Genomic DNA, 22,364 nt, shown 5'->3' with positions numbered 1-22,364 from the left:
AACTAAAACTGACAAATTAACAAATTTTAAGTGAGGAAACTTAACATAATTCATCATATTAACAAATCTAAGGGGACAGAATTCAAGAATTATCCTTGACTCCAGTGGGCCCCAAACTTTTTGGCACTAGGGACCGGTTTTGTGGAAGACAACTTTTCCATGGTTTGGATGGGGGGTGGGGGGATGGTTCAGGCTGTAATGTGAGCGATGGGGAGCGGCAGATGAAGCTTTGCTTGCTCGCCTGCCACTCACCTTCTGCTATGCGGCCTGGTTCCTAACAGGCCTGGGCGTTGGGAACCCCTGCTCTACTCAATGAAATAAAGAATACATAGATGGGACTTCCCAAGTGGTCTAGCAGTTAAGACTCCATGCTCTCAATGCACGCGGCTTGGATTTGATCCTTGGTCAGGGAACCAGATCCTGCATGCTGCAGGATGCAGGTTGCTGCAGCCTACATGCTGCAACTAAAGGTTCCGTATGCTGCAACTAAAAGATCCTGCATGCCGCAACAAAGATCCTGAGTGCCACAGCAAAATAAAAAAAAATAAAAGAATACATAGATCTTCCTTCAACATGATTAAAAATTTTTAATCATCAGTAAAGGTGATAGTCGCAACTACTGAGCCTACGTGCTGCAACTACTGAAGCCTATGTGCTGCAACTACTGAAGCCCATGCTCCGCAACAAGAGAAGCCACTGCAATGAGAAGCCTGTGCACTGCAATGAAGACTAGCTCCTACTCGCCACAACTAGAGAAAGACCATGTGCAGCAACAAAGACCCAATGCAGCCAAAAATAATAAATAAATTTCATTAGTAGCTACTGTTTCGCTGATCTTGAAAACTATAAAATTTTCAAAGAATGTGATTTTTAAAAAATATGTTAGAGCTTTAGGATGCCTCCCAAAGGAAAACAGACAAATTATCACCTGATCTATTTAATTTTAAGAACCAATCAATTCGATTGTAGCAATCAACGATGGTGACGAAAATTATAAGATGCTGATGAAAGAAACTGAAGACGACACAAACCGATGGAAAGATACACCGTGTTCTTTCCATGAAAGAATGAAAGAATCAGTGTTAAAATGACCATACCACCCAAGGCAAACTATAAATTCAATGCATTCCCTATCAAATTACCAACAGGACTAGAATAAAAAATTTAAAAATTTGTATGGAAACACAAAAGACCCCAAATAGTCAAAGCAATCCTGAGAAAGAAGAATGGGGCTGGAGGAATCAGGCTCCTTGACTTCAGACTGTACTACAAAGCTAAGTCATCAAAACAGTATGGTACTGGCACAAAAAACACCCATATAGATCAATGGAACAAGATACAAAGCCCAGAAATAAACCCATGCACTTATTGTCAATTAATCTACGACAAAGGAGGCAAGAATATACGATTGAAAGACAGTCTCTTCAACAAGTGGTGCTGGGAAAACTGGACAGCTACATGTAAAAGAATGAAATTAGAACATTCTCTAACACCATATACAAAAATAAACTTGAAATGGATTAAAGATCTGAATGTAAACCAGATACTATAAAACTCCTAGAGGAAAAGATAGGCAGAACAATCTTTGGCATAAATTGTAGCAATATTTTTTTGGATCAGTCTCCTAAAGCAAAGGAAATAAAGGCAAAAATAAAAAAATGGGACCTAATTAAACTTAAAAGCTTTTGCAAAGCAAAAACGAAAAGACAACTTACTGAATGGGAAAAAGATTTGCAAATGATAGGACCAATAAGGGGTTAATATCCAAAATATATAAACAGTTCAAACAACTCAACATCAAAGAAACAAACCCAATTAAAAAATGGGCAGAGGATCTAAACAGACATTTCTCCAAAGAAGACATACAGAAGGCCAACAGGCACACGAAAAGATGCTCAACATCACTAATTATTATAGAAATGCAAATCAAAACTACAATGAGGTAACATCTGACACTGGTCAGAATGGTCATCATCAGAAAGTCTACATTATAATAAATGCTGGAGAGGATGTGGAGAAAAAGGAACTGTCCTACAGTATTGGTGGGAATGTAAATTGGTGCAGCCACTATGGAGAACAGTATGGATGTTCCTTAAAAAACTAAAAATAGAACTACCATATGACCCAGCAATTCCACTACTGGGCATATACCCTGAGAAAAACAGAATTCAAAAAGAGTCATGTACCACAATGTTCACTGCAGCACTATTTACAATAGCCAGGACATGGAAGCAACCTGTCCGTCGACAGATGACTGGATAAAGAACACGTGATAAATATACACAATGGAGTAATACTCAGCCATAAAAAAGAATGAAATAATGCCATTTGAGGCAACATGGATGGACCTAGAGATTATCATACTAAGTGAAGTAAGTCAGAAGAGAAAAACAAACATCATGATATTGCTTGTAAGTGGAATCTAAAAAAAAAAATGATACAAATGAACTTATTTACAAAACAGAAATAGACTAACACACAGAAAAGAAACTTATGGTTACCAAAGGGGAAAAGGGTGGTGGGGGGGAACAGATAAATTAGGAGTTTGGGATTAACATGTACACAATACTATATATAAAATAGATAACCAACAAGGACCTACTGTATAGCACAGGGAACTATATTCAACATCTTGTAATAATCTATAATGGAAAAGGATCTAAAAAAAGAATCTATCTATCTATCTAATCTATCTACCTCTGAATCACTTTGCTGGACACCTGAAAAGCAACGATGGTGAAAATGGCTAAAGGACCATTGGTGATAAAGAACTTGCCTTCACTTAGAAATGTGGTCAGTTTGCTGAAAAAGGTTGAGAGCCAATATAACTAGTGCTTTACTCTGTGAGCTCCTATCTTGCTTAGTATCAAATTTTTGTGATAGTCTTGAGTGACTGAGCAATTAATTAGTTTTCCAAGAACAACTGCTATTTTTCTATCTGTTCCCCCAAAAGATGTAGAACAAATGTATTCGGCAATCTGCTGTTAGTGTCAAAAAAGGTGAAATATGTGTTTGTGTTCGCACTTGATTTTGCTTGTTCATAAATAAAAAATTATCTGTAAGGACAGTAAATTAAAAACTCAGGGAAATAACCCAGAAAATAGAACAAAAAAATGAGTAATAGGAGAGAAAAATTATGAAAATTATAAGGCCCAATATCCAAACAATAAGCTATAGTGAAAGAGCATAAAATGTCCCAAAACTAAAGGTCATGACTGTTTAGCTGAGAATGCCCAAAGTATATCATCCTGAAATTTCAGAATACAGAGATAAAACCCCAAATGCTTCCAAGAAGAATCAAATAAAATCACACACACACAATCAGGAGTAAGAATGTCTCTGGAATCCTTGGCAGCAATAACCTCGAAGTTTTGAAAGAAAATTATTTCTAATTTGGCTCTACATTCAGTTAAATTGTCAATCAAGTATGAGGATACAATAAAGACATCTTCATACATGCAAGGTCTCAAACTTTATCTCTCATGGAATTCTTTTTCCAGGAAACAGAGAGGGTATGCTCCAACAAAATGAGATGGAAAATCAAGAAAGAGAACAGAGACCTGAGATCCAGGAAACAGTCAACATAAGAAAAGAAGCAAGGCAAAAGGAAGTATTAGTGTGATGGCAGAGGCAGCCTTAAGACAACAGATGAGCAGCAAGTCTGGAGAGGAACCAACCTAGGCTGGGACAAGATGGGAGACTTTAAGAGAGATGTCTCCAAGGGGGAGACTATGTGGAAAATAACCTGAGAGGTTATTTGCGGCGAGCCGTTTCTGACCGGCAGAATAACGAGCCGCCACACGCAAGATTCTTCTCGTATCACACTTTATTGGAGCACAGCTTGGTTGAAGAAAGATGGAAGGAAGACCCCGCAATCCTATAGCAGTCTGCTTATATAGGGATTAAGAACATGTGTCGCTCTGTGATTGGCTTTCGCCGATGGTGCGACTTGTGAGCCAGCATCGGATAGGTCGCTACTTTAAAACCTCATTAGTATACTTAGCGCAAGCGCAGTGGCCACAGGAAGGATGACTCAGCTTATTTCAGCTTCCTGCCGCGTAGCAGTTAGCTGACCGCGCCCTACAGTTATTTACTCTATAAAAAGAGAAAAGTTATAAAGAAAAACACAGTGTAGAAAAAAAGCAGGGAAAAAAAGAGAAAAAAGCAGGAAAAAAATTAATGAATAAAGAATATTTGTGTTATTATAGCTATAAAGTTATCAAATATTGTTTTAACCAAAAATTGTGATACAGAGAGTAATAAGGGTGAGGATCTGGTACGGAGTGGTAAAACAATATGGCAGTATTAGCATATTAACTAGAAATAGAAGAAAGAGCTAGAAGAGTTCCAAGCCTTCGCTGCGTAGAAGAGGACTGTTTTTTTTTTCAATACTTTTAATGCTATTTATCTTTTAAAAGTAAGTGCATATATTACTTTGATTAAAAAAAAAAAAAAAAGAAAAGCTAGTATATATTGAGAATGTGCCAAATAGTGTTCTAAACTCTTTATATTTATTAAATAATTAAACCTTCACAACAAACCTATAAAGGAGGTGCTGTTTTATCCCTGTTTAAAATGAGAAAACTAATAAGGCCCAGAGAGATTAAATAATTTACTTAAGGTCAAACACAAAGAGGCACAGCCAAGATTTGAACCCAAGCAATATAACTCAACAGCAAATATTCTTAATATAGTGTCATAATATTATACTAAATTGTCCTATCAAAAAATGAAAATTTAAAAATTCTTATTCAATAACATAAACTGTATTTCACAAACAGGAGAATCCTATTGAAAATGCTACTTCTGTGATCATTAGTCAAGAGCCCACCTTGCTACAATACTGAAGAAAGATTCTACATTTTTGTAAAATAAATAAACTCAGACTTATATTCTGTGTTCAAAACAAGAAGCATCACTTCACTTAGGTTTTCTACTATGGCCTTCTCTTGTCCTTCTAACCTTATACTAACAGTTGTCCTTTATTTATGCCTTTTTATTTTAAGCCACTCCTTTTTGGGGAAAAGGACATATTACATATAATAATAATGTAAATGAAAGAAAAAAGTTTTATATAAAATTTAAACTTGTTTACATGAAAAAAGTAACCAATGGGAAATACATTTGCTATGTGAATGACAAAAAGGTTAATATTCTTAACCAAAGACTCACTCATACTAAAAAGACATAAACCAATTTTTAAAAAGGCAAGACTATGAACAATTAACAGAAGACCAAATTCAAAAGGCTAACATTCAACCTTACTAGTAACAAATGACACAATTAGGAACGAGATATATACTGTCTCCTCTACCTAACTGGTAAAGATTAAAAATCATTATAATAACAGTGCCAAAGCTGCAGTGAACCAAGCATACTCATACAATGCTTACGGTAACATTAATTGGTATAGCCTTTCTGGAGAGGAATTTGACCATATGGGTGAAAACACTGTTCTACTCATCTATCCAAGAAAATAACTTAAAATGCAACAATGCCAGTAGTCAGTGAAATATCAGAATCAACTCATGTGCTCCAAAATATTGGTGGGGGGAGGGGATGCTTACAAATACTATGATATAGCTAAATCAAATGAAATTCTACAGTCCTCATTAATGTTTTAATAACAGAGAAAAATTCTCGTAATTAATGGAAGCAGGATACAAAACTGTGCTTATACAGAGACTGTAATTGTGTCAGATAAACCCATACACCTGAAGAAAAATCAATCAAATGTTAGCAGTCATATTCTCTGATGACAATGTGTGCAACTTTTTTTCTTCTTTGAGATTATTTTTATTATCCAAATTTTCTTCAGGAAACATGAAATAGTTCTACAGACGAAAAAAGCGAAGTTTGTGTGTAGAGCAGTTTCACATACCTTGGTGGCTGTTACTGATGTAGCCAAGTTTGTAGTTTTGGAAGAGGATCCATTAGAACTTGCTGGTGGTGTCTGAGCCACTACAGATTTACTGTTTGTACTGTTTGTTCCATTAGCAGCACTAGTGGAGTGGGAGAAAGTAAATTTGAAGCCACCAGAAGATGTCCTTTTGGGAAGGTTTTCCTTGTCTTCACTTTCCTTTGCTAAAGCAAATGTAAAAATTTGAATTATCAGTAAATATTGCTAAGTCAAAGCATCTGAAAACAATAATTTAAAAACTTATAAAACAGTGCCTTTGCTTTTTTGTAAGAGCTAAGAGGGTAGAGCATGATGTGTACAGTGACAAGTCTTTATTAGCTGGAGTCTTAGAAATCTCAGGATTAGAAAGAAACTTCAGAGTCATATAACAGATCAGCCACCGTATGCTAGAATTCCACACTGCTATATCTAGGACTCTTCCAAGGACTCACTAGCTGTCTGACTCTTCCTTTCATTGTCTCTCTGCAGCTTCCACTCACTGACTCTACACTTCCATACTCATTGTGAAAACCTAATAATCTCTCCCACAAGTCAATAATATTCCAAATGCCTAAAGAAAATGATTAGGATCATGTTTATCAGTCATTTATTTCCTGAATATTCCAGGTTCCTTTATCTGTTTCCTTTATCACAAAGGTATCTACTATCCTTTAACATCTGGCTGCCACTATTTTTTTTTTTTTTTTTTTGCGGTACACAGGCCTCTCACTGTTGTGGCCTCTCCCATTTCAGAGCACAGGCTCCGGATGTGCAGGCTCCGGACGCACAGGCTCAGCGGCCATGGCTCACGGGCCCAGCCGCTCCGCGGCATGTGGGATCTTTCCGGACCGGGGCACGAACCTGTGTCCCCTGCATCGGCAGGCGGACTCGCAACCACTGTGCCACCAGGGAAGCCCTGGCTGCCACTATTTTTGATTATGTTTCTTAACTGGATGCAGTACTTCAAGTATGGCCTCACTGCCTCTTCTGACAGTACTCAGGGCAGGGCCTGTAATGAGTAAAGGTAGAAGAATTTGGCTACCGAAAGGTACCTATTCCTTAGGACATTTTAATAGGCTCTTGTGATCCCCCAAGCTGAAATAAATAGAACTTATGGCAGTGATGAGTGGAAAATGAGTGAGGCTGGTAGCAACAGTTTCAAGGAAAATGTAATAAGAAATTAATGAAACACTAACTAATGAGAAATGCCTTTAGAAAATCACACGTTGAAAATCACAAACTAGGAACCTCCCTGGTGGCACAGTGGTTAAGAATCCACCTGCCAATGCAGGGGACACGGATTCGAGCCCTGGTCTGGGAAGATCCCACATGCCGCGGAGCAACTAAGCCCGTGTGCCACAACTACTGAGCCTGTGCTCCAGAGCCTGCGAGCCACAACTACTGAGCTCGCATGCCACAACTACTGAAGCCCGTGCACCTAGAGCCCTTGCTCCACAACAAGAGAAGCCATCACAGTGAGAAGCCCACACACCACAACAAAGAGTAGCCCCCGCTCACCACATCTAGAGAAAGCCCACGTGCAGCAACGAAGACCCAACACAACCAAAAGTAAATAAATAAATAAATAAATTTAAAAAAGGGAAAGAAAATCATAAACTTATATATAAGTCTAGGAAATGCTTTTGCCTTTCAAGATATAAATTTTTTGAAACATTTAAATTATAGAATTAAAGTGACTGGTTCTTCTGAAAAACACTAGTAAGATCTTAGTTTTATAAACAAGTTAAACATATTTGAAAGACAGGAAATTTTACTGTTACTTTTCCGCTCTTGACATTTTATCTTTTTTTTGAACATTTATTTGTTTTGGCTGCTCCGGGTTGGGATCTTCAGGTGCGGCATGCAGGATCTTTTTTTTAGTTGCAGCATGCGGACTTCTTAGTTGCGGCCTGCAGGCAAGATCTAGTTCCTGACCAGGGATCGAATCTGGGCCCCCTTCACTGGGAGCACGGAGTCTTACCCACTGGACCACCAGGAAAGTCCCTTGCCATTTTATCTTTATGAAACTTTTATAACAATTTAGAACTTTCAAAGAGTAAAGTACTTCTTTCTTTAAGCTTAGTTTCTCCAGCTGTAAATGACAGAGCGCTTTGGAAAATTTCTATGGATCTATATGGTCTCTATTATTATTGAAGATTTCAGTATAGAAATAGAAGCACAACTGTTCACAGAAGGCAAAGTATAGACAATGCAATTTATAAACAGCAAATGAAGAGAGTCACAAAATGGCAAGTTTCAAGAAAAACATTTTAAACACTTTTTTTTTTTTTTTTTTTTGCGGTACGTGGGCCTCTCACTGTTGTGGCCTCTCCCGCTGCGGAGCACAGGCTCCGGATGCGCAGGCTCAGCGGCCATGGCTCATGGGCCCAGCCGCTCCACGGCATGTGGGATCCTCCCCGACCAGGGCACGAACCCGTGTCCCCTGCATTGGCAGGCGGACTCTCAACCACTGCGCCACCAGGGAAGCCCCATAAAATGTTTTGAAAAATCAGATTTGAAAAAGGTGATAATTTTAAAAGGCTTTGATTTAGCATAAAATTCATGTCTTTCATGCTTTATAAACTATTATCACAACTTCACAAACAACTGAATAATTTCTATACTAAATAAGAGAATGAACTAATCAAAAATTCAAAATTTTAATACCCTTTTTAGTCTCCATGAATTTTTCATAACTATCTGGAAAATCATCTTCTGCCTTAGATTTTTCCACTGGTGCCACAACTGTTTTCCCTTCCTCCTCTTCATCTTCATTAAACCACATTTCTTCATCCTCTTCCAATGCCTTTGCATCTCTGCGAAATCTGTTACTACGCAATATAGATGGTACACTGTAAGAAATATATCACAAATATTAAGTAGTGATTTAAAATTCCTGACCAGATTATATGAGAATATGTATAACCAAGAGGAGCTGAAATAATTTTAACTGAGTATAACTTATATCATAATCACATCAGTTGCGATATAAGATGTAAACAGAAACCAGAGAACACTCCAAGGATGTTTGTACACCAGCCTAAAAATTTATTTTGAGTTATGATATGGAGCAGTCATCTTTCATACAAAAGATTCAGTGTAGGGAGAATATACTACCCTCCTACACAACCCTGTACTATCTAATGATGGAAAGAAAATTCCTGGGTAAATTTCATATGTAAGATCAAACTACACATGATTTTGAACATAATTTTATAGGCTATAAATGCAATATACTTAAACAATACCTGTTCAGTTTCTGATTTTGTCTGTCTTTTTCTTGCTCATATTTAGTCTTCAATCCTTTGAATGTCTGAACATATTCAATCGATTCAAGTGCTTTATAAAAGTTTTCAACTATATGTGTAGTAAGAGACTTGATATCTTCCTGTATAAGCACAAAATTTATATTTCAAATATAATACAATGCTTGTTAGAAGAAAAACTTAAAAAAATTTTTTATAGTTCTAAAGCTGATCAAAAAAAAGGTTTTTCAAAATCATCTTCCAAAAATAAACGTCCTAGTTTCTTCATACATGAGCCAGGACTCCACAGAACACTTGGAAAAAAGGAGAAGTAATTGACTGAAGCCCTTCTGGGGGGACTATAAAGAACATTTGAAAGGTAAATGTATTTAGTTTATGTTGTCTGTTTATTTTTTGCATTTACATAATAGCACTTTACAATTTAAAAAGCGCTTATCACATACAATTTCACTTGATCCTCATAACAATTCTATAAAATACGTTTTATTAACCCTATTTTACAGAAAGGGAAAATTGAGGCTATGACAGAGACTGGATGGCCCGATCAAGAGTGCACACCTAGTTAGAAAGCAGATATTGAAATTATATTTTCAACAAACATTGAAAGATATTATTGATGATGCCTTGTTTAACTATCAAAACAAGATAAGCCTTACTTAATAAACAGATTCCTCTGACTATATCACATATACATATTTGGTAAAACAACTTGAATTCCTCTTGTATATTTCCACAGTTCTCTAGTGGTGTAATTTTTGTGAAATAAACCGATAGTAATAAATTTTAAATTCTAAATGAACCATTTTAACTGATCACTGCAAATGAATGGGTGCAAAGCAGGCTCATCATTAAAAATAAATAAGTTGTGATTCAGGACTAATACTGGTAGGATATATACATGCCACTTCCTTAAAAGATATACCATAACCTGGTTGTATTAAGGACTGTTATATCTTTAAACTAGTTCCCCTGAATATCTGAATCAAAAAAATATGCAAAGGAGAAAAATTAGAAACCTAGGTAAAATAGTTGTGTTACACACCGAAACAAAAAAAGGTAAGTTTTGGGATTCAATGTACATTTATCAATCACTCAAAATTATTTTCAGAAAAACAAATTCAATCATAGGAATAGGGATGGGGCTGTGAACCTTACAATTCATTTTATCCATATCTCAACAAAAATTTTAAAGGAAAAAAATATATAAAAGTTAATCTCTAATTCATAGAACAGTACACTGTGAACCTGGGTTCAGATTCTTGGTGAGCTAGTCAACCATGTTCCTTTTTTTCCAAGGTTAAAGACAGTACTTCTATCTTCATCCTTTTTGCAAACCATACTCTTGGCAAGCGACTACTCTAAGAAAAACAATCTAGTCAGCCAAATAATCTTTACGTGGGAATACTGTGTCATCAGTACAAATCTGATTTGTAAGAAGCAAAACTAGAGAATGAATTTCTAGCTTTGACTTTCTTTTTTCAAGTTTTTTCTAACCATGTGGCCATTTCCTCCAGTGGAATCATTTCAGTGTGTGGGATGGTAAATTTATCTTATCGGTTCTTCAGTTATTCATCTTATCCCTGGTATTCACACAGAGCTCTCTCCAGATGTTTTTATGACAAATCTTTTGTTGCCTGACTGAGACTCAAGGATGAGCTGCACCATATCTTCAAGCCCTGCCTGTGCTCCTAACCAAATGAATGCACCTGAATAGGTCAGCTAATCACTTTGGGTGTCTCAAGCCCTCATCTATAAAATAAGGCAGCTGAAGTAGTTCACCTAACTTCTCAGATTCTTCAACTTAAAATTCCATGATAACATCCTACGTTTTATGCATTTTGTATCAATGTCTACCAAGGGAATTATTTTTCAATCTTTCTATTCATTTTTATCACTACCCTTACAAAAGATCACAGAGATCACATGAATGGCATGCTTGAGGGAAATGTCCAATATGCTAAATATCCTGAAACATTTGGCAAAAAAATGCAACTGAGAAGAATAGAGCACAAATGCAGTTTTAAATACTATGCTGAATTTCACAATTTAAAATATTAACATCACTAAACATATAGTTATTTTAATTTACTAAGAATCTTTTAATATAAACTTACCACTCTTATAAATTCAAATAACTCAATAACAGCTGAATTCAACAGATTGTACCGAGTTCCATTATCCAGAAGAGCATTTATAACTGGCTCAAAAAGATTTCCCTTGGTGATGTAACGATTGTAAAATTCATCTTTAAGGCCAATTATCCGCCTCATAAAACGAAGAGCACCTAATTAAAAATAATACAGGGAATAAGTTGCCAATCTTACTGGTATTAATTATTATACAGGTATTTTTACATAAAGCAATGTATATGTTCTTCTAAAGTAAAAAGCAAAACTGCAATAAGAACAATTGGATTTTGCGAAAAACAGAATTAGGGAAAAACCAACTCAAAATTTGTACAACTTGGGGCGAGAGCTAACAAAAGCCCCAATAATTGGTAGGCAGACAGCTACAAGGCAGAGAGATTAAAAAATACACAAAAACCATACAACACAAATGCCGGCACTACTTAGAGCAGTGCTGGTGGATGTGGAGACAATGCAGTGAAGGCAGCGCAGAGTCAGTAGGGGCTGTCACTGAGAAGGGGACAGGAATGGTGCAACCTGCCAAGAGCCGAGACTGCTTTACCTCTCTGGGGGACAGGGCAAAGAGAGGAGTGGGGGGAGCTTTGGAGGTAGGTGCTTCTTTTAAGTTTTCTGAAAATACAGCCAAAGGGGCTCCTGCTACCAGTAAACAGGAGTGCCAAAGGTTTTTCTACTTTTCCGATGAAAGCTATTCCAGTTCTCTTTGCCTTGGGAAAATCATCTGTGAACAAACACTACCTCCGGATTATAATAACATCACTCCCTTGTTTACCAATTGCTTGTGAGCTGTTTAACCTTTAGTAAACATGTACTGTGGCAAATCAGACTGTAACTGTAAAAGAATGTTAGAGTAACAAATAAGCAGTATAATTTGGCTTTTTACATTTTAGAATATTGAAAAGAAAATTTCCCTTTAACTAGTCTTTTCCCCAGCTAAACATATTTAGCAATATTATTGCTAAAACCTTTATGGAACACAAAATACTGTAATTTCAATCCCTTATATTTATGTTTTATCTTTTAACTTGTAACCTCTCTCCTGAGTAGTTTAATTTATTCTACAGGTAACACTAGCCACATCTTTTAAAACACAAGGTTTCTGATTTTGTAAGTCACTCTCTCATTTTAACCCTCTGTTCACAGATCTAAGTTATTAAAAGAAGTTGTGTCTGTCCAAAGAGGTTCTAAATATTATCTGAAAATAAAACAGAAATAGGCCACATAAGGTATAAATGTATGATAACTGTAAGACTAAACAGGTGCGGACAGAACTGCTAGACTTAAAACATCACCTCTTTTTATGGCAGGATAAGAAATAGTTTTCCTAAGATTAAAAAGACTGAAGTATTGCCAAAGACCTGAGCAAACAGGCACTTTCATACACTGCCTGTGAATGAAGTAACATGCACACAAAGCTATAGTTAAAACAGCGTTGTTTATAATAATGGAAATCTTGAAGCAATATAAACATTTAAATACTGGAGATTTGTTCAGTTATATCCATTTAAATGTGACCATTCTGCAGTCATTTCAGAAAGGACTACTTATAGAAAGCCATATAGGAAAACCTAGCATGAGAACATCAACTGTTCCAAAATTAATATTAAAATTTAGTGTAAATCCAATCAGGATGAACTGGATAAAGTTGTATTTAAGTTACTATGGAAGAACAAATGTCCAAGAACCAAGAAAATTATGAAAAGGAAACTGAGGAGGTACTTAGCAGATATTAAACTTTACAACAGAGATACTATAATGGCATAAGAATAAACTTTCCCATTCATTTTATCTAGTGAAATAAAAGGATAAATGGTTCAGAAATAAGACACAAGTATATATGGTAACTTACTGAATACCAAAAGTGATATTTTAATTCAGTAAGGAAAATATAGTTTATTTAATAAGGTGTTAGCACAATTGGCTATACATCCAGTAGAAAAGAAAGCTAGACTCTCACTTCAAACCATATGCAAAAACAAATTTCAGATGCATTACAAATATACAAAATAATAAAAAATATTAGAAGAAAATTGAGGAAAATATTTGTATAAATTTAGGACATAGGAGACTTTCCTAATAAGCAAGGCAAAAAACCCGAAAGCCATGAAAGAAAAATAAGACATATTTGTCACCATAAAGAATCTTATAGCAATTATATGCAAAACATGCCATAAATAAACGTAAAGACAAAAGACAAATGAAACTGGGACATTTTTTTCCCCAAAATGTGATAACTGCTAATATCTCTAACATACAAGAGCTCTAAGAAAAAGATAAAAGGCAATTCACAACAGACAAAATGCAAAAGCACTAAAATGGGAAAAGATGTTATCAAGGAAAATGTAAATTAAAACACAAACAGAATACATTTTCCATCATCAGCTGGATAACATATTAAAAAGCAGTAAGAATGAGTGCTATTCATTGAGTGCATTCTTCATGTCAAGTGCTTCAATCTTTTGGGAAAGTAATCTGGAAAGTAAATTAAAATTGAAAAAGGATATATTAAAATAAATAAACATTTTGCTCTGGCAATCCCAATATAGGGAATCTATCCTATGGAAATAAACAAGTAAAGGAAGATTTATGTATGGGTTGGCCAAAAAGTTCATTCGGGTTTTATGGAAAAACCCGAATGAAATTTTTGGCCAACCCAATACCAGGCTATTTATTACAGTGCTATTTGGAATGGTAAAATACCAAAACAATCTTGTAATCCATGCAGTGGAGAATGGTAGAATAAGTTGCAAAAGAGCCACTCTATGAAATGTTACTCAGCTATGTTTAGGAAAAATATTAGTTCACACCATATCCAATGACCTAGCGTATTATTAAGGGGCTGAGATGTGTGTCAGCATGATCCTGTTTCTATAAAAATAAAACATGGAAACATATACATGTGTGAATGTTTATGTAAATTTGCACAGGTATGGAAAAAGGAATGGAAAAGAAGTAGTGCAGGCAGTTAACAGTGGCTATTTTAAGGCCTTAAAAATAAAGGAAGTAGTAGGGAGATTAATCTTTTCTCTATACATTAAATTAAATGTTACATTTTAACTATGATTTTCATGCTCAGAAAAAACCCACAGGGCTCTTTTTATTTCTAGGGAGAAGGTTTCTTTACCTCTATCAGCAGGTGAAACTATGAGAGGAAAGTAAAGTTAGGGTTCACCAAAAATCAACATTTAAGCAAACATCAGCATTTAAGTTTGACTTTTATTGGTCCAAGTGGTCTACTGAAGAGACCGTAAGTTATTTTACATGTTCAAATAAATAACCTGAGTTATACAAATACATTTCAAGGCCCATATCTCAAAAATATAAAAAGAGTCACTACTAAATGACAGTTTGATGAAGCAGATGTAAAAGACAGCAGGAGTGGTTCTATTAGAAGTGTCATTGCGCATGGTATTATATCACAACTGAATCTAAATGTGAGCAATATGTGGGTGGGGGAAGCACTGTGACCTACTCCTCTTGTCCTTTAAATAAAAGAAAACAAAAGATTAGTATTTCTCGCAATCATCTCTTTAATAGCATATGCACTTGCTAGAAAAAAATAATTCCACATGGGTAACTCAGGCTTTTCTATTAAAAATGCTGTTCCATAAAACATTTTGTAAGAATGTTCATTGAAACTGTTACTTACACAAGGCCAGGAAAGTGTGCTTTGAATTCATCAAGACCAAGACTCTTCTTAGCAAGTCCTTGTTCATAATATAGTTTTTTATGTGATATGTGTGATGTTCCACACAAAATGTGAGTAGCTCTAAAATTAAGGCAAGCAGCTGTGCTGTTTGATAATTATCTACAAAGAAAGTCATCACATGAAAATAAACGTTGCAATACATCTAAGCAAAGAGAATAAAGTGTACATCCTGTATTTCAGAGCAAAAGTAAAACTGTATTTTCTTCTCCTTTTTGTATCAATTAAAGAAGCTATAGATTTTTATTTTTTCATTAGGTAGACTCTCCAGAAGTATTAGTTTTACCTACTAAATAGATATTCTAAGGCTCTTATATAAAATATTTAATAATGTTAAATAAAAATGTACAAATATGATAATAAAGCCCTCACTGCATTGAGATTTTCTTGGTAATGTTTCCTTAATATGTGCTGTCATTAATATTAATGGATCTATAAAAGGGTCCACTGCACAGTAAAAGAGGAAATACCTTAAACTTTTTGACTGAAGTGGTGTAACACAAATTTCTCAAGAAAAATTAATATGCTTTCTTTAAAGACTTCTTTAAGGAAAGGACTTTTTTGGTTGTTTGAATATTAAGTGAAAAATATTACATCATGATTTTAAAACAGTAATCTTTTTAACATCAAATCATATCCATGAGAGGCCTACTGAAATATACCAGCTCTTTCTTCCTCAAGAGGCTTTGGTTTACACATTCATGGAGTGATTTAAAATTGCTTCTTGAACATCAAAATTTAATGTATAGGTAAATTACCCATACCTACTGTAAATATTTTAGGCAAGAAAATATTAAGCTGTGAAGAAATTATGGAATCACAGCCTTAGAGAATAGAAAAAATAACTGACGTCATCAAATCCAACTATTTTATTTTTCAAGAAGACTACACAAATAAATATTTTGTGGAACATCACATGATACTATCAGGAACAAATCAGCAATCTTTTTAATAACAGAATGACTAGCAAGTATACAAAATACAATTCTGGCATTTCAAAGACCTTTTCTACTTTAAATGTAAGTAAAGAGTTCTACTTCTTTCAGACCAATTTGTACAACAGCCATCACCTCAGCCAGTATCTGAACTAGTTCCTCACCATTAAAATAAATTCTCTAAATTTCTCAATTCCCAAATTTTATTTACAAAAGATCTTGTAACAGTGATCTGTAGTGTTAATTAAATGCCTTGTTTTCACTTTTCCAAATTAGGACATGAAATTACTCATCATATCTCTAATAATCCAATCTCTGAACTGCTTTCTAATTTGACACTGGCTTTCCTAGAGCTTTGATGAGCCTGGTAGAAAAGACAGGAGGCCAGGTAAACACGGCATTATTTTCCATACTAACAGGCCAATACCTGATACATATGTTCCAAGTAGAAGCAACCATGTTTATACTCAGATTCATGAACGATACCTACATATAAGACTATTGATGAAGACTAGTTCCTAACTGATTGGCCTTAGTTTACTAGATTTACAAAATAAGAATGAACTAATCCTCAACTTTAAGACACCTCCTTAAAAAAAAAGTCAGAAAACAATCTCTAAATTTACAGAGAAAAGCAAAAACAAAATTTCAACTGGGTTTTGCATCTTTTATATTGGAGAAAGTGGAATTTTTTTTTTTTTTTTTTTTTCGATACGCGGGTCTCTCACCTCCGTGGCCTCTCCCACTGCGGAGCACAGGCTCCGGACGTGCAGGCCCAGCGGCCATGGCCCACAGGCCCAGCTGCTCCGCAGCATGCGGGATCCTCCCAGACCGGGGCACGAACCCACATCCCCTGCATCGGCAGGCAGACCCTCAACCACTGTGCCACCAGGGAAGCCCGGAATTTTTTTATTTAAAAAAAATCTAGTTTTGGATTTTTTGGATGAAAATATGTCTTTCCTAGTTTTGTATAAGTGCATTATATTCTGTATAGGAAAAAACTTACAGTTTGCATTAGTTCATAAAGTATGAATCTATACTTACCGGGACAAATCGTGCTGTTTTTGTTAGATCCAACTATATTATCTAATAAAAAAAATTAAAATCAGCGACTTCAGTAATAATATCTCACACTTCCCTAGCACTTTACAACATACAAAGCATATCTCTGATCATAACCTCATTTTACCTGCATAATAACTATTAAGAATTAGTAGTTTCAGTCAAATATTATACCTCTATCTGAAATCTTTTAGAGAACTGGGTGCAGATGAAGAATTATTAAAAGACAGTATCATAAGTATTCTGACAAAATAACACAGATTTTAACAATTAGTCACTTATGTTTTGAATTTTTAAAAAAATAAGTATAACATTATCATTAAGTTTCGATTCGTAGGCTCACATCTTAGAGCACATTTATGTTAGGAAACACAAGAATGTATATCAGAGCATTGTAACAGGAAAAAGCTAGAAACAACTTAAATATACATTAGAAGCAGGATGGCTAAATTACAACATACTCATACAAAAGAATACCACGCAAGAGTTAAAAATAAACTCTAGGTATCAATATGGATAGATCTCAAAAAAAGCATTGGGTAAAAAGGAAAAAAATGCACAATAATGTGCACAATGTTAAGTCAATTCATATCAAGTTTGAAACTGTGAAAAATAATACCACATTATACATGTCACAATAATATAAACAAACATAGGGGTGATAAACTCCAAATTCAGCATTTCTTGAGGGATGGGGTGGGGTAGAATGAAAATGCATAAGAAACTATCTGTAATTTATTTTCTTTTTAAAAAAACTGAAAAAAATATGACAAGTTAGTTTTGATAGAGCCAACAAAGTATGTATCTGTGATGCTATCATGTAAATATTTCTGTATGCTGGGAATGTTTTATTTTAAAATGAAAGTTAAAAATGCATTTGTTTTAATTTACATAAATGGAACCTTTCTGCAAAACGTTCTGTGACATGCTTTTTTTTACCCAATTCATATTTTTGAGAACTAATCAGTCGACAGATCAAAATTCAATTATTTTAACTGCTAAACAGTATTCCATTATATGAATATACTACATTTTCTTCATTTCCTACAATGCACAATGCAACAACATCCTTGTATCTGTCATGTATATGCATAAATGTCCCCTAGGATATAAACTCAGAAATGGAATTGATAGTATTATGTAGGGTGTACAATTTTATTAGTTTAGTAAACATTCTCTTAACTGACTTCCTCTTAATTGACTTAATAGATTAGCCAACATTTTCTGAGAATATGCCCCCCCACATATCTCATTTCATCAAGCTGAGTTGTATGCTTATCAAAGTCAGTCCTTTGTTTACACTAGTTATATTTGGTAACATGATTACACAATTTAAATACTGCAGACTGATGAAATGTCACAGAACTGTAATATCTATGGCTAAGTTGAATACAGCAGACCTCAATTTAAAAAATGATACCAACTTAGTCATACGAAACTATGAATACTTAAGTACTTAAAGGAAAGTACTTAAAACCATAGTAGAATTCTACACTCAGACTGCTTCAAAAATATGTTTAGGTTTTCTCTCCACTATAATAAACTGAGACCAGAAACTGTAGCCGATGAATTACGGGTGCAACTTATGTAATGCAATATGGAAATACAAAAAAAAAAAAAAAATACAAAAAAAAAAAGCCTTGGCCCTATACAAACTATCAGTAAATGAGCAGCATTTAAAGTAAATGTTTATAAACAGTTTATTTTTAAAAATTATCCTCTGCTTTAACCAACTTTTTTGATTAACCTAATAACCTGATCCTTATGTTTTGTAATTAGAGAGTTTTTACTGTATTGCCAAATATGTCTCCAAAATGACGGTTACCTTGGATTTTGTAGGCAATATATTCTCTGCACTTACTCACTCTAACATTAACTCTAACAACTTTGGGTACAATCTCCTTCTTTTGGTAAGTGTTTACAGTTCTCTCCCTCAAGGTGTAATACTTTTTGCCACGTATTCTATATCATTCTCTACCACAGACACTCTGAAACAAGGGAAATCATGATTTTATATTGCAGTTTAAAATTTTCAGTAGTAATTTCCCTGTCATAAAAAGCACCAAGTAAAGTGTCTGTTAGCTATAATACTTATCTCACTCTTTTAAAACAGAAATCATCAGCAGGTAAGTAAGAGGCCCTACCCTTTTCACATTTGTCTTCTGAAGTATTGGTCAAAAGTGGTGCTGTGAGGACATGCATACAATGGTTGTAGAAGAAATTTAGAAATTCACTTTTTTCAGTTTTCTGAAACATACAAAAAAATATTTTATTATCTTTATAATTAATAAAACATCTTCAAGGATTAACAGTGCACAGAGATACTTTTAAGATACTGTGAAAGAATCGAAAAAAACTTGTTATATTCATCTTAACCTTATTTCTGCAGAACTGAATAGTCAGATCTATTTCATATTATATGTTAAATAAAGATGAATGTAAGAAAAAGATCAGATAGCATTATAAAAAGTTTTTCCAGGGAAAATTATCTAAAACAATTTTTTTTTCAAATATGCGTGTGATCTGAAATGCAATGAAAAATCTATCAATGTGAGAGCAACTTAACCGTTTAAAATTTGAAACCCCAGATTTCACAATGTATTCAAATTTTAAAAAACACCAAGTTGATTTATCAAGCCACTAGAAATGTTACAGATTTTAGATTTTTTTTTTAAATTTTAAGACTTTATGACTTGGAAATTTGGAAAATAATTCCTTTCGGGTTTTTGGCCATTATTTTTTATATAACTGGTTCTATAAACTTGTAATGATTTAAAAATAATATACATTTTCTCAAAATTTGAGTGAAGTCTATAAAGGAGAAATATCCCAGCATTTTGAGATAACCACTATTAATATTTTGCAATACTTCCTTAAGCCCTTTTTTGTGCTGACTCCTTTCACCACGCAGTTAAGATCATTTGGTACATATTGTTTTCTTTTTTATTGTGATAAAAAACATATAACATAAAATTTACCATCTTGACCATTTTTATAGTTCAGTAGTGTTAATTATATTCATATTTCTTTGTTTTAATTCTTAAGATGTTAACATACAGAGGCCAAGGATCATAAATAGAAGTGCTAACATTTTACCAAGATTTTAGCAGATTACAATCTTGTAGTTTGCTGCAAAAACAACTGCTAGAGGAACAGTACTGCTACTTGAATTCTGAGTGTACAAATGCTTGAATATTTGTTTTTCAAAATTGTACAAATTTACAAAATTTTGATTTTTACATATATTTATACATAACTTATTGTATATAAAATCATTTAAAACTGACTAGACCAAAACGTTTCTATCGCAGAGTAATTTCTTACATTAGTTGTAGCCAGCATGTTCTCTGGATCAATTAGAGTACGAAGAAGTCCCATTAACTGAACAGCACCTCCTAGCTCAGGATCAGTATCACAGATCATTTGTTCAATTACTACATTAATGAGAAGGATATCCTGAAAGAAAATGTGTTTCTGTGAGACCTGGTTTGGATATAAGACAAACGTACCAGCTGAAAGAACAAAATCGGAATCATACAGGAAAAAAAAACAAAAACAAAGAATGGATGAACTTATTTAAACCTTTTTTCCCCAATGTTTTCAAAGTTCTATAAACACACCAGAGCATAAAGAAGCCCACTCAAAAACAAAACAACACAATGCAAAAATCAGAGCACATGACAGCTTACAATATCATCAACATAGGCAATGGAAAACAAAATCATTTACCAGAAATTCTTGTTCACTGGAGGTTCTAACATATTTTCAGTCTAGGTTTTAGCTTCAGGCATGAATTTAGAAGTTGACTAAACCCAAGATTACACACATCAAGTGACCCCAGAACACAGATTAGTATGTCAGCTTCTAACAAGAAAATCCTTTCTGACAAAAATATGAGAAAAAATAACCCAGTACACAGCTCTCCACAAGAGGTAAAAGGGTACACAGTGTTATATAATGATCTAAAGCAGCCAAATAGACTTATTATTACATTAGTAACATGTTCTTGGGTCTTAATATAAAGAGCTACAAAGCAGCTTTGCAGATACAAAATTTATTTGCTTTCTGCCTATATTTTAAAAGTAGACACCTTAAGCATTAAAATAGGATAAAAAGTGATGGTTCAGGTCAAAGGAAAAAGTTTTGACATCAACTCAGAGGATTTGAGAACAGGTTTATTATTGGGGGAAGAAAGGTAGTAACTGAAGGAGATGAAATAAAAGAACTGCATGGAATGAAGATAAATTTGTTGAATTGGGAGAATTTTGTAAAATAATAAAAAGAAAAGTTCCAGTATAAAGCACATTTTGTAATTATCTTGCTTTTCTAGTCCCTCCCAAATTTAACATACTGTGTTATGCTAAAATATTTCCCTGTGAAATTGTGATATTAAATGCAATGAAGAACCATCAAAAACCATGTCATAGCAACTTAACTGCTTAAAATTAGAATCTTACCCTCTACCATGTCTCAAAATTTGAACACCAATGAATAATTCTATCATGGCATCAGAAACAATGAAATTTCTTCAAAGAGAAATTATGAAATATAATTCACAGAGCTACATTAATAGACTCAAGCCTTATTTCAGTTAGAGGAGAAAGAGCAAATTCCACCTTAATCCGCTCCTGTTTCTTATTCTGGTATGTTCAGCAAAGTATATCACATATAAAATGCTAAGATATTACAAAAGGTATCAGCTAGTGAGCTTTCTTCAGAACAATGATATGGTATTTACTTACTTTAAAATTCATACCAGTGTGTACAACTTGGATTCTACCAGTTAATTAGGGGCTCAGATAATTTGCTCAATTATATATAAGCAATTACATAAGTTCATTCCTCCTCTTACATAATAAGTTCATTCATCTAAAACTAGGCCAAAAAATATATATATAAATGATGAATTTAAGTTACATCTAAATGAAAACACAGTTGCAAGAAAGACTTCTTAAGGTATAGCTCATACACTAAAATAATATTTCAATATATATACTTTAAAAGCTTTTTACCCTTCTCTCTCAAATGTAGTTTCTTACAAATCCTGCCTCATAAGTACCAATACCAAATTCTGCTGGTCTACACGCAAAGATAAAAGGGAAATGACCTGTGCTGACTGAGAGTCCCATAATCTGGTGACTTGTGGAAGTGAAAAAAGCCAATTTATATATTTCATAGTGAAATAGACTGCTACAGAGAACTATAGCCTTTTCAGGAGATCAAAACTGCCTTTCTCAAAGACGTGTAAAACTTCCTTGACAGACAAAGGTATATGCACCATTGAATACTATTCTGTAGAACTTTTTAGGGTACCCGAGCTTGAGAAAGCAAGGGCACAGAGGTCAGTAGGTA

At 34.3% G+C, this 22,364-nt stretch overlaps 1 protein-coding gene across 1 annotated transcript in view; it reads right to left on the bottom strand.

The window, feature by feature from the left end:
• Positions 1-22,364, bottom strand: part of PPP4R3B (protein phosphatase 4 regulatory subunit 3B) — a 59,982-nt gene that overhangs the window by 5,479 nt on the left and 32,139 nt on the right. The window contains exons 8-15 of the mRNA XM_079941076.1: positions 20,337-20,468; positions 19,157-19,259; positions 16,995-17,036; positions 14,959-15,117; positions 11,280-11,449; positions 9,148-9,287; positions 8,567-8,751; positions 5,882-6,084 (exon numbers count right to left, since the gene is read on the bottom strand). Coding sequence (XP_079797202.1) covers positions 5,882-6,084; positions 8,567-8,751; positions 9,148-9,287; positions 11,280-11,449; positions 14,959-15,117; positions 16,995-17,036; positions 19,157-19,259; positions 20,337-20,468 — 1,134 coding nt within the window. The remainder of the gene's footprint in view (positions 1-5,881; positions 6,085-8,566; positions 8,752-9,147; positions 9,288-11,279; positions 11,450-14,958; positions 15,118-16,994; positions 17,037-19,156; positions 19,260-20,336; positions 20,469-22,364) is intronic.

The sequence above is a fragment of the Stenella coeruleoalba genome (assembly GCF_951394435.1).
Source record: "Stenella coeruleoalba genome assembly, chromosome: 13".
Taxonomy (NCBI): Eukaryota; Metazoa; Chordata; class Mammalia; order Artiodactyla; family Delphinidae; genus Stenella; species Stenella coeruleoalba.
Note: the sequence above shows the minus strand (reverse complement) of the source record. Positions and strands in the feature narration are given on the sequence as shown.